The sequence below is a fragment of the Marmota marmota genome, unplaced genomic scaffold (assembly GCF_001458135.2).
Source record: "Marmota marmota marmota unplaced genomic scaffold, marMar, whole genome shotgun sequence".
In the NCBI taxonomy this organism is placed as follows: domain Eukaryota; kingdom Metazoa; phylum Chordata; class Mammalia; order Rodentia; family Sciuridae; genus Marmota; species Marmota marmota.
The window spans coordinates 3,448,894-3,462,316 of record NW_026000174.1 but is presented as its reverse complement, the minus strand read 5'-3'; the positions used below and the strand labels follow the sequence as shown (position 1 = coordinate 3,462,316).

The following is a 13,423-nucleotide window of genomic DNA, read 5'->3' as shown; positions in this document are numbered from 1 at the left end:
AGTGCAGGTTTTTGTTTATTTTCATTTTTATTTTTATTTTTTCTGTTGAGACGGGGGTAGTGGATCTTGCCTGTGTTGCCCAGGTTGGTCTCAAACTCATGGGCTTAATTGATCCCCCAAACCAGCATCCCAAGTAATTGGGACTTCAGGCATGTGCCACTGCGCCTGGCTTAAGTGTTTAATCAAGACCTTATTTCTGGCAGACATCCAATGGAGTAATTTAAGAGACATGAGGAGGAAAGAGTTCTGTCCAGGAAGTAAACCTAAAATTGGAACCCATAAGTTTAGGCTCCAAGTCAGAACTACCACTTATGGTTGAAAACAAAACCAAAAAATGCCCTATTTTCTTATGCACTGCCTCTTCCTTCCTCATGCCTGAGGAGTCCTTGGCCTCTTACCTGACTCTCTCCTCTTCGGTCCTCTTCAGGGCAGCATCCCGCTGCAGAACCTTCATAATGGCCTCTTGTTCCTCCTCTGTCAGGAAGCTTAAATCAATCATTTTGAGAAGTGAGCATAAAAATAGTAGCAATAAATGTAGCTTAAAATTCTCAAGGCTCAACAGTCAGGATTCTAATCAGAAAGATCAAAAGGTTCAAAAATTAAATGAAATAATCTCTTGCTTAGTTCTGTGGCAAAAGTCTTGTTTTCACTCAGCAAAAGTTTTTGGGGGGTTGACAGCCGAATCCTAAATGCCCCTTTCCATGAGGCAACAGTGGTCCGTAGGATGACCTCACGAAAAGGCTTTCAGGAGGATGTGGTATTCCTTGCTAGGGTCTTCAGAGCATTCCTAGCATGCGTCCTCTCTGGACCAGTCTGACTCAGATGCAGTCTATTGTCTCTCCACCTGGTTGTCAATTTGGTGAGTGGCAGCAACATTGGAGTCTCCAACCTGGAAAATCATGAGACAACAACCGGAGAGAAAGTGAGAAGCAGTTCTTATAAGCACTGCTCAGAATTACAAGATTTTTCAAACTACTATATGAGATGGTCTCTGAGATGAGAGAAACCAGTTCTGCCAGCTTCCTGAGCATGTGGTAAATGGGTCACAAAATAAGCTTCAACCCAACTCCAGACTGCCAAGATGGAGAGCACACAAAAATGCCTGTCAATGTTTAACAATCACCTGAGTAAGGTATGGTTACAGAAAAGGAACTAGTTCTCCACTAACTCCCAGCTAAAAAGTCAAGCTAAAGGTAAGAACAGGGAGATGTGATTCCAATTGTCACGTAATTATGGATAAGAAGCTAGAAATAAAAATCATAAATGCTCAGCTCTTCACAAGTAGGAACGTTCTAATGGAGTACATATGAGTTCTGTACTGACAGGAGAACTAGTATTAGGTAGAGGTAGTTTGCAGAATAGTGGAATTGTTATTATTCACCAAGTTGCACCTCTAACCTTTTCTGGGTCTGAAGGAAACTACCAACCTTGCCTCTCTTCATTTCTGAATACTTGCTGGTATGTATATACAAACTGGGAAAAAGGAGGAAGGAGACAGAATTTCAAAACATGCCACCATCTACAGCAAGCAATTTTTTTAAAGTTGTTGATGGACCTTTATTTTATTTAATTATATGCAGTGCTGAGAATCAAACCCAGTGCCTCACATATTAGGCAAGAGCTGTACCACTGAGCTATAACCCCAACCTTACTGCAAGCATTTTTGAGTAGCAACATAGGTAGGAATCCTACTTTATTGAGGCATCTTAAATGCATGTGAAATGAAAAGGTAAGACATAAAGAATGCCAAGGCCAGACAGGACCTGAAAATTATCTACTCCAGGATCTAGGTTCTTTTAACAAGCGAAGTGCTGCACATACAGGAGACACTCAAAACCATGTGTACAACAAGTTTGAAAGCAACCTCACTGAAGAACAAAACAGAGTATCTACACTACTGAGTGAAGTTTATGAATAAATTCCTTGCAAACCATAATGACTGAGAAGTATTTCCTCTACTACTTGCTAGCTATAAGCCATTAAGCAAATTACCTACCACTCTGAGGCCTTGTTGCTCATTTTACCTAACATTGGGCTATCCTTACAGGTTATATAGTTAATCCTTAAAAGAATTAAATAAAATAATGAATTAAAACATCCCATAGCTTGCATCCTGTACCAAAACTAGCTACTAAAAATACATTCTAGCTTCCTCTCTGAGCTCACACTTTTGTTCCATCCTGCTAAATAAGATTACACTTGATTATAAATTTTTCTTTCCTCATTTGTGTTATAGCTTTTTCTAACCTACCCCATGAAGTTTGGACTTAATGGACAGAGCAGTACTCTGATGATCTTTGTTTTCTTTTCCTACATCTTTTGCATATTACAGTGACTACTTAATTCAACATTAAAACATTAATTCAATCTTTTAAAAATTTAATACACTTCTGTATATTATTGCTTCCTTGTCTTGAAAATTACCTATGCTTCAGGAAGGATCAAAGTTACCAACTCCAGGGAGCCTTCCCTAACTTCCATAGTCAGAGTCAAATGCTGTGATAGATGAAGTTACTGTTCCTAACTCCTCATTCCCTCCCTGTAAGAGACCTGAGCCTGAGCCACGTATAGCAGGGCCATTCCAGCTGACCTACAGATTTGAAAGCAAGAAATATATGTTGTTGAAAGCCATTGGAGTTGGGGGTTGTTATACAACACATTTGTAGCAGAAACTTGATTGATAAAAAAAAAAAAAAAAAAGCTTTCTCTTCTGTGTATTTCCACAACCTTAATGCTTTACCTTCAATCTCTCTAATTAACTCTAAATATGAATAAATAATTCAGTAAATGAATGAATGAAACTAATCCAAATATTCAAATCACCCAGACATGGCCACCTCAATTCCTCCTTTCATTTCATGTGCAGTAATTTCCTCAGAACTCAAAGCGGGGCAAGCATACAGATTTAGGCTACATTCTGGGAACTGTGTGCCCAGTGTGGCCTTACCCTGCTATCCGCTTCAATAAGAGATCATTTTTAAGTTCAAGGAGTGGGGACAGGAAGAGAGTAAAGGAGAAAAACAACTTAGGCAGCCCAGCAGTGGTGACTGAAAGAGCTGCTGAAGGGGGAAATGTTGGTTTCCACACCTTCAAGGGCAACTACAAGCTGAAGTGAAGAAGCCTCTAAGAGTTAAAAGTTCTCCCTTAAGGTAAGCTGTTCACAAGGCAAAGGACAATGTTCTCATTTTCCTAAGGAATGAAGGGCTAGAACCCTTCTCTTCCTAGTCAGGGATCACTATCCAGCCAGATTTCAGGAGAGTGCTCAGGGGGCAAGGAAGACTCTTCAGTACCAGTGTTCACCCAACTCCTGCTATTCTGGATGACGGCTCAGGGCTCAGTGAACATTTCATTCCTTCCTACAACCAGTTGAGAGCCCAGCATTATTGTACACACCAGAGATGCAGCCATGAATAATGCTGAAGGAACTTTCTCCCTTTGTGGAACTCACATGTTACTGGGAAGAGTACATGATCAAACTAAATATTAAAAAAATGAAAATTTTAATTGAAAACCTAAATAATCAAATTATGTAACATGTTGGAAGGTTATAAGAACTATGGAGGAAATCAAGGCTGGTAGGGAGGAGAATCATTATGTGAGAGAGTGGGAAGACTTGGAGTTTTTAAGATTGGCTTGGGTAGGTCTCATTGGGGAAGTGACATTTGAACAAAAATCTGAGAGAGATGAGGAAACAAGCCATGCAGATGTGAGGGTTCTGAGGTTGTCTGTCTATTCAAGAAAGCTCAAGGAGGCCAGCACTGGTATAGCAGAGTGTGCCAGGAGAACAGGAAGAGAGGTCAGAGAGGAAGTGGGTCAGACAGCATGTAAGATTTCTGGCTTTTACTTTGAATGCCTCAGTGTTAAGGAAGGACAGAAAAAAAATAAGTGAATAAACACATGCCTGGCACTTTTTACCCATCACCTCATAGAATCCTCACAATGAGGGAGGTTTTATTTCTATTTTTTCTGCAAAGAGAATGAAGCCAAATGAGGTTTTGCACCAAGCGAGACTGACATTTGCCAATGAATTTGTCAGAGTAAACCACCCCAATGCTGACATCTAATTTAAGGCTCCTCTCCACCTGGATTCCTCAAATTAAAGAGGCAGAACAAAACTCTTCTGTCTGTGGATCCTCATTCTCTTCTTAAGCATTAAAGAATCACTAGCCCACAGCTGGCATTCAGCAACGGGCAATCTTGATGCAAAATAATGAGAATGAATTTTGTCTTCTATAGTGTTTGTTATTCTCACCAGACCTTCACAATAATCTCCATAAGGGAATTAATATAACCAAGTCTACAGGGATTACTGATGTGTTTGCTGAAGGAGTAGTTCCTGGGCTGAGCAAAAAGTTCTCCTTGCATTCAGCCCTCCCACCCATCTTCTGCATGCTCTTGAGTGACTTTCTAAAACCCAGATCCAACCAAGCAACATTTCTAGTCTTTAAACCTTTTACCAACCTCCCATTGCCCATGAGCTAAAGCTAAAAGTCCCTAATGTGACCTGTAAACTAGGACTTTTTTCCTCTCCAAGATCTTTTCCTTACACTCCAGGCATTCTGCACTTCAATTCCTTTTGCCTTCAGGCTTTGTATATGCTGTTCTTTCTTCTTAGAATACCTTCCCTCTTGGGTCTTAACCCCTGTGTCATTTACTGGCATTCCCTAACCTCTCAAGTCCAGGTAGGTGCCCTCCTGTGTGCTACATTAGCACTTGATTTCTTCTGTCACAGTACTCATCACACAGTCTCAGATTTCTATCTACTCATGTTTGTCCTCCACAGTTTATGGGCATGGTTTGGGTCTGTGAGTGCTTACTATATCCAGGATCTGCCTGCCACTCAAATAGGCACAAAAGTATTTATACACATTAAATAAACAAACAGGTGGAAGGGGACTGAATTTCTACTTCCCTTAACAAGAACCTGACTCAGAGCCTATAAGTGAAAAAATCAAATCCATATTCATGGGAGTTCTAGCTCCAGGTCTTGCATGTGACACTGATTTAAGTCACATGACTAAGTCTTAATTATCTTCTGTTTATGATGAGTACATTCCCTTCCTTAGGAAGATTATTGTGAGACTCTGGGGAGAATGCAGGACACCATAAAAGACAAATATGAAACAACAAGCAGCTTTAGGGACAGCAGCATAGAAGAGAAATTTGGGGGTTTCGAATATAGTCTATGCTCAATTCCTATTTTCCATGTGTCATCCCTGCCATATCATATCTATAAAAGCCAATGCCCCTCTTCTTGTCAACTCTCTAAAATTTAAACAGTTAGCACTCACCTTTGATGGGAAGTAAGGAGAAGAGCTGGGTTTAAAGCCCTAATCTCAATCACCTCATCTGACCAAACCCAGATTCCATCCCCATTAACAAAAGATTTTCCTTCCCAACCAACGTGTTGTGCTGCAAGGAGGGGCCCAGAAAGCATCTTCTCCTGTCCCAGACAGGCTGCTGGTCTATCAAAGCCTACAGATTCCAAGGAAGGAAAGGGAAAATTGTGTAAGCAGTGACTCTCACATGATGAGTTTTGAGAAGAGAAGCAAACTGTTCTGAAAGTCCCATGACATGGAGAATGAAAACTTGAAAGAAAAAAAATCTAGGCAGTAGGAAAGCAGGAACAGACATGCTTTGAGTTGGAAACAATGATGCTTGGCAAAAAAGGAAACCCCTGATCAGTGGATTCATCCCTCGTGGTAACACTTACAAAACCAATCATTTCTAAAATTAAATGCTTTGTAAACTTCTTAGATCACGATAGCATCAAAGGATGATGGAACAGTCCACAGGCATTTCAGGAAAAGGTGAGAATGGAGTAAGCTGAGTGTGACAACCAGAATCTTTGCTTGTCTCCCTCCCAGCAGAAAGGTCTGCCCCCAGTATTCAAGACAAGGGTCAGTAGGCCACCAGGTCCGTGTGCCAGGCCACGTGCTAAGGTGGTAACTGCCTTGCTGGGCTGCTCCATTCCTCAGGCTCACTTCCTACCATGATTGACCTGCCTCAAAGTTCCACCTGTTGATTCTGTTTCATCCTGTTCTCTGGGACCGCATTCAGTTAACTCTCCCTTTCACATAACAACCGAAAAGAAAGACATATTTCATGTTCTCCCTGAGTCATCTTTGTTGAGAGGAAGGTAAACTTCCTCTTTCCTTAACTATTTTTCACATCATGTTTTCTAAACCTCTCATGATCTTGGTCATTTTTCTCTGGACTAAAAAATGAGGAGGTAGTGCTAAGTGCTTCACACTAAGAATGATCCCAAGTAATCAGTTTGACCATCCAGAAAAGAAGGTATTCTCCACATCATGTACATGAGAACACCAGGGCTCAGGAAATTAAATAATGTTTCTACAGTTGCCCAACCAAATTGTAATCTGAACCCAACTCTTATGGTTCTGAAGCCATTGTTCTTGATCTTTCACTGAGTCACCACCCTCAGAGACTATGCAGCCAGATAGAGGCAAAGAGAAGACTAAAATCCAGGATTCCTAATTCATAGTCCATTTCTCTTTTCATTACTTTCCTCTCTCTGTACATTCTACTTCCTGCTTGGTCATTTCCCATGGGTGATCTGAATTGTCTCTCACACATGGCATGCTCTTCTGTGCACTACTTTTTAGGAATAGAAAAATGATTGGGTCTGTTGGGTTTGCTTTACGGATAGATATGGAAACACCAGACAGAGAGAAAAAAAAAAAAAGACACCTGTGTCAACATGCAGGTATTATATTTGTTCATTAGCTTCTTGGAATAGCATAGATTCCTGTAACCACAAACCTTTACTAAAAGAACAGACTTCATATATTTAAACTCAATCAGAATGGTTTGTTATATGATTATAGAGAAATATATTTAAGAAAAGCAAATTTTGCCCACGCAAAATTGTTAGGAAACAAAGCTTCATGAATATTTTCTTGTTTCTTCATGGTCAGGGCTCTCAGCACTCTATTAAAAAAAAAAAAAAAAGCACACAAATCACTCATCCTAATGTGTTGCCCCTAAATTGGACTTCTTGAAAAGAAAGAATAAATTGTTTTGTAACTGGTTCGATGTTGCCTCTCAAAAAAAAATGAGTTTAATTAATCAATAAAATGAATAAGTGAAATGAACCTATGAAGAATTGAAAAATAAAAAGACACAGATGGAATATAAGCTAATCATCTAATAATATGTTTATGTTTTACCAAGGAGGGAAAACTTAACATTCAAAGCCGACAGTTACCCTCAAGATCAAAGGCCTTTACTTTTGCAAAGATTATTCCAAAGGTAGAAGAATTTTTCTATTTTTTTTTCATTGTCTCCAACTCTGAGCTTTTGTAACTAAGAGCCAGCATTTCCTAGAAATTGGCTTGGTAATCTTAAATTAAAAATAAAGAGGAAATAGGGGAAAAGGGAATTTTATTTTTTATTTTTAGTATACATGACAGTAGAATATATTTTGATATATTATATATACACGGAATATAACTTCCTATTCTTGTGGTTGTACATGATGTGAAGTTAAACTGGTCATGAATTCATATATGAACATAGGAAAGTTATGTCTGATTCATTCTACTATCTTTCCTATTCCCATCCCTTCTCCCTTACATTCATTCCTCTTTGTCTAATCCAATGAACTTCTATTCTTCCCTCCCTGCCCCCTTATTGTGTGTTAGCATCCACATATTGGAGAGGAAAAAGGACTTTATGTTTGTAATAGTTACCTCTACTCTTTAATTTCATATTCAAAACTAAGGATAATATTCCTGGGCTTCTGAAAAGCTTAGCTCAGTCATTTCTTGGCCTCAAGTTTAAACTTAGGGTACCCACAGGAATCAGAATTTCATCCAAGCCCCAACCAAGAGCAAGGTAATGGGTCACATGAGAAACACAGCATCACACACAACTAACCCTCATTAGTTTAGTACTAACAAAGGAAGCACAAACCAAGTGTGTGGGGGTGGTGGGGAGACATAAGGATTTAGGAATGAGGTACACCTTGAAGGCTGAATTAGAAAAGGAGGTGAGTATTCTTGGCAAGAGCACTGGGCTGTGAAAGCAGAAAGGTATTCAAACAGAAGGCTAGTATCTTGAGTATTGGGTATTAAAGGGTTAACAGTGACAGAGGTCAGACCCCAATGGCTTAAATGTCAAAGGAGGGATTTTGAGGTTGCTTTCCCTTTTCTTTTTTTTTTTTCAGTGCTAGGGTTTGAACTTGGGGCCTCATGCATATTAGATAAATGCTCTACCTCTGACTGCCTCCCCAGTCTGAACCCAAATTTTTCACTCTTGAAAAATGTGCTAGAATCATCCTTTTAATCTATTTCTTCTTGATGGGTCAGGATTAAAAGAAAGAAAAACAGTGAAGAAAGAAAAGAACTGGGAAATGGACAGTGAATGGTTCATTTTTAAACCTCACACCAGGGCTGAAAATTCAAATCAATTCTAGAAAAGGGATGACTTGCCTGTGACAGCATATCAAGAAGCTGCTTTGCAACACAGTAGAACAAGGTTCACCTGGTACTGCAAGAAATGCCAAGCCAAAGCCTCCATGAACACCTATGGACTATAGAGCTTGGGAAGCACCACAAGTACTACCTAAATTCAAAATACCAGCACCTATCCAGATCCCAATTCTGGAAGAGGGCAAATTCTTATCCTGAAGGTTCTGATAGGCTACACAGTCCCTGCCCTCAGAGAGTTTACATTCTGGAAAGGATGATAGGTACTAAACAAGCCCAAAGAAGCCCTACAAATCAGAAAAGCAAGGGGCTACCAAACTTTTAACTTGGGGCAGGGGAGATTAATATGGTCTTTGGGGGCACTTGGGAAGGCTTCCTTGAAGACATATGATCTCTGTCAACTGCAAACTCCACAGTGACATCTAAATTGAGAATGTTATAGCTTTAATTATATTTGTGATTGCTTCAATAAAACAGTTGGTATCCAAATCTAGCTGTTGAGTGGCAGATTCCCAGACCTCACTCTAAACCTACTGAACCAAAATCTTCAGGATTAATGTCTAGAAATCTGCATTTTCTAAAATGTTCCCACATGATGTAGATGTTTGGCCGGATCTGAGAATCAGTTATAAAGGATCCCTAGTAGTTCTGGCTATAAATTCTTTTAACTTTGTTTATCATGAGAGGTTTTATATGTTTTCCCTGATAAGTGGAAGCTGATCCATAATGGGAGGGGGCATGGGAAAAATGGAGGAACTTTGATGGGGTAAAGGCGAGGGAGAGGGGGGAAAGAGCATGGNTAGAATGAGATGGAGATCATTCCTCTAGGTACATGTATGACTGCACATATGGTGCAATCCTACATCATGTATAACCAGAGAAATGAAAAGTTGTGCTGCAATTGTGTACAATCAATTAAAATGCATTCTGGTGTCATATATACCTAATTAAAATTAATTAATTAATAAAAAGGATCCCTTGTAGGCCAGAAATATCTGATATCTGGCTAAGAAGCATAGCAATTAGCCAAAGTTGAACACATTCATTTATATGTGTATTGTTTTTCAACTGTGACAAGAGCAAACACAAAAATACAAGCAGCTGAATCATAGTCATGACTAGTTCTTTGTGCAGATAAAACTGAGACTAATTGCTTAAGGTCACACAGCTGCCTGACGTAGAGCCAGGACACCCAGGGAGACCTCTTATCTTCCAGGACATATACAAGGTCAACATAAATAAGGATTTGCAAGTGGACTAATAAATGAGTTGGGCTGCATTTCACAGCATTCCTGAACCAGCACACTGATTAAAAAGCAGAAATTACAGATGAATTCTAGATTTAATTATTTTCTAGGTTTCAAATTCAGAAGAAGGGAGTGGAGGAATCAGCTGATTTATTAACTAGACTGGAATTAAACTCAGAATCATAAAGTTAACTGAACTGTAGCTATTACCCCCTCAGAATTTAAAATGTCTAAAGAAAGCCTCTCTCTGGGTATATTGTGTACACATTCCTATTCAGCCTGGGATAGAGTCTCTCTAAATGCACTAATGCAGGAATTCCCAAAACTGACTGTGCAGTAGTATCACCTGAAAAATGTTTTTAAAATACCAATGCCCAGGGCTTTTCACCCTCCCTTTCTGCCTAGTTGTTCTCAGATACCTGGTCTGAGATAAGACCCCCACCTGGGATATTTTTTGTCAAAGGTACCCACGATTGTAACGTACAGAGTTGAGACCACTGAACTAAATTTTGGATCCTGCTCAAATATAGCACTAAGGGATGAAGCAAGCAAGGAATCCAGGGCACAAAACATAAGGAGGCAAGGTCACTAAGCTCGTCACCCTGCTTCTGCAAGCATTCTGAGAATGAGTGCATTCTTAAGAGGGGGATCACTGACGACATAATATTTAAGGAGACACTCTAAAGGCACTACAAGAATAGTGTCAACACTTACATGACCTTGTCTCCAAAGATTTTGTACCCTTGGCCCTCACCTGGTCCACCCTAGTCTCAGACCTGCTCAAATCTCTCTGGTCAGGCCATTAATTATCCCATCAAAGACACACCAGGTTCCTAGAATGTGCAAGGTCTTCCTAGATCCTCTCCATTCTTTAAAGAGACACTTATTTTGAAACTAATACAGGTGGAAAATATGTGCCACATTCATTTCCGATGCCCCTGACATAATAGGCTGCTGTGAGATGGTGGAACACACTGGCTTTCAAGTCAAGAAGCAATTGAATGAGTGTGGATCTTTTACTAGTTCTTTAACAGTTCCCCTAAAAACTCTGGCTTCTTTCCACATAGGCAGCAAAACCTACCTTTCAAGGTTACTGTGAGGATGATGTTTGGCTATAAGTAAAACAGTCTGGGACACAGTGGATGCTCCCTCAACTTCTATTGACAAGAAATCTCCAGCATTGCACTACCCAGTACCCTTTCCAGCCTTTCTGCTGCTGCCTTTCCTGTTTGCCTCCCTAGACTCCCCCCTCCCTTATCTCTCACCTCATTTTAAGAAGGAGTTGAATTTTTTGGTTTCTACAAGCCCACACATAGCCACTCCTGCCATGGAGGACTTTAAGATAAAAGAAAATCTGGAGGGGGGATTGATAGTAGAAAGGTTGGGTGAAAGGACTTCATTCCTAAATCAGCAAGAATTTTTATTCTAAATGTTCTTATTTTAGGTTTTGAGCCCCATTTTAGAAAACCAAAAGCCAAGAATTTGATGTTTTTGGCATCTGGTTCTACACTAATTGCAGAGAAGATTTGGTATTTCTGTGTCCCCAGAATGTAGCCTGGTGTCTGGTACACAGCAGGTACCTCATTTACTGAATAAATGAAGAACAGAAAAAAAAAAGATAATAGAGGAAAAAAGCAGGACAATTCAATGGAGTAGAGAAAAAATAAGAAATATTTCAAGGGAGACACAAAAGAACACTTAACAAATTATATTTTAGGCTGGGGATATAGCTCAGTTGGTAGAGTGCTTGCCTTGCATGCACAAGGCCCTGGTTCAATCCCCAGCACAAAAAACAAACAAACAAAAAAACTTATCTTTCATAAGTGCATAACTCATAATCTTCCAAAGATCCAAATCCTAACCCTGAAACCTATGAATATGTAGCCTTACACAGTAGAAGGAATTTTGTGATTAAATTAAGGATCTTGAGTAGGGAGATTATTTATCTTACATTATCTAGTTAGACCCACTATAAAGGTGAAGACAGGTTGGAATGATGTGTTTTGAAGATGGAGAAAAGGGTCACCAACTAAGGTACACAGACAGCCTCTAGAATCTAGAAAAGGCAAGGAAACAAATTCTCCCTCAAGCCTCTAAGAAGGAACTCAGAAGACAACATTGCTTATTGGTTTTTGAATCTCCAGTTTGCTTCCTGGGCCCTCAGTGACTAAATACATCCTTAAAAGCTACCCAAGGTCACAATTTGGAAATTTCCCTTTCTCTGTCCTGTGGCTAATCATTGCCAGGTTCAATGGGCTGATCCTCTGCAATCTCCCTCCAGTTCAACCCTTCCTCTCCCTTTTTACACTCAGGTAGAGGGTTGAAATTGTCTCTGAACATTTCTGGTTCTCTCTCCCTTCCACCTGTCATACACTATCCAGCTAGATTTGTGTTCAAAAGCTTCATTTTGATCATGTCATACTTCCACTTAAAAGCCTTCCCCAGCTCCTCCTTGGTGGCAGAGGAAGTCCAAGCTCCTTATCCTAGTGTTGGCATCTTTCTCATCAAACTCCCTATTATTTTTCATAGGCCTCTTCCTACCCTTTGAACTCCAGTCAAACCACTCCTGAATACATCTTCTCTGCACCATCATTGCCAGACCTTTGTTCATGCTATTCTCTCCATTTAGAATTGTCTTCCCCTTACATCTTCACACATTCAAACCTTACCTGTTGATTTCAAGTCCCAGCTTAAATACTTCCTCCACTGCTCCTGCAACTGATTTCCCTTTACAAATACCCCTATCTCAAGCTGCCAATATTGCCTTGTTCACTGGGCCGTCATGACACTTTTTAGTGTTATCTTTCATCTGAAGTAGAAAGGAACACAGGCTTGAGTCAAGTAGACCTAGATATCCTGTAGTATAAGTTAATTAGTTTCTCTGAGCTTCAGGCTTCTCATTTGCAAAACGGGCATCATAACTATCTTATTGGGTTGTTGAGAAGATAAAGCATATATATATATTCATTCCCAATACAGTAAAAATTTGATAATGAATACAGTAGCATTGTTATAACTTGTAAATACATCAAAGTCCCACATACTCTTTAAAGGAAAGATTTATGCCCACTTTATTTTTTAGACACATAGTACCTTGCACATGGTAATGGAAAAATCTTCTAAATACTAAATAAGTTACTGAAATGTTGAGAATACCTTTCCATGTTTCTCGTCTTACATAGATTAAGAATGGCCTCATCTTTAGACATTTCAGAGAGCAAGGGAGAAGCACACAGCATGTTTAAAAATCCCATGCTGTGGATTCTCCTTCATTCCTCAGTTGTACATACAAGAGAATTACCTTCTTTAAAGGCATTCTTTAAACCTCTTTTATGCTTTAAAAAAACAAAAAAACAAAAACAAAACAAAACAAAAACCTAGGTCTTTTTCCCTCTGTCCAGTTGGCAATTTCTTAAAAAGAAAAAAAAAACTATAAAATTTAAAGCTACAGCATCTGGTTTGAAATATGGCCACCCACTTACTAACTTGGTGACCAGGAATGTAGCACTTACCTGAGCCTTAATTTGCTCATCTCTAAAATTAGGATGAACCGGTGCATACCTCCCTTGCTGAGTCACCACAGAAAACAAATGAGACAATGAATAGAAAGACATTTTGTAAACTGAATACTACACGATCATATTTATCCATTCACCTTCTAAAATAGCATGACCTCCAAACAAACCCCCGTAAGTTTGGAAAACAGGACAGGTTCATAGTACACTC

At 39.5% G+C, this 13,423-nt stretch overlaps 1 protein-coding gene across 11 annotated transcripts in view; it reads right to left on the bottom strand.

Annotated features, from left to right (window-relative positions):
• Window positions 1-13,423, bottom strand: part of Sytl2 (synaptotagmin like 2) — a 102,434-nt gene that overhangs the window by 59,878 nt on the left and 29,133 nt on the right. For all 11 annotated transcript variants that reach the window (XM_048787960.1, XM_048787965.1, XM_048787963.1 and 8 more), the window contains one exon: window positions 399-889. In XM_048787960.1, coding sequence (XP_048643917.1) covers window positions 399-499 — 101 coding nt within the window. In that variant the 5' untranslated portion in view covers window positions 500-889. The remainder of the gene's footprint in view (window positions 1-398; window positions 890-13,423) is intronic.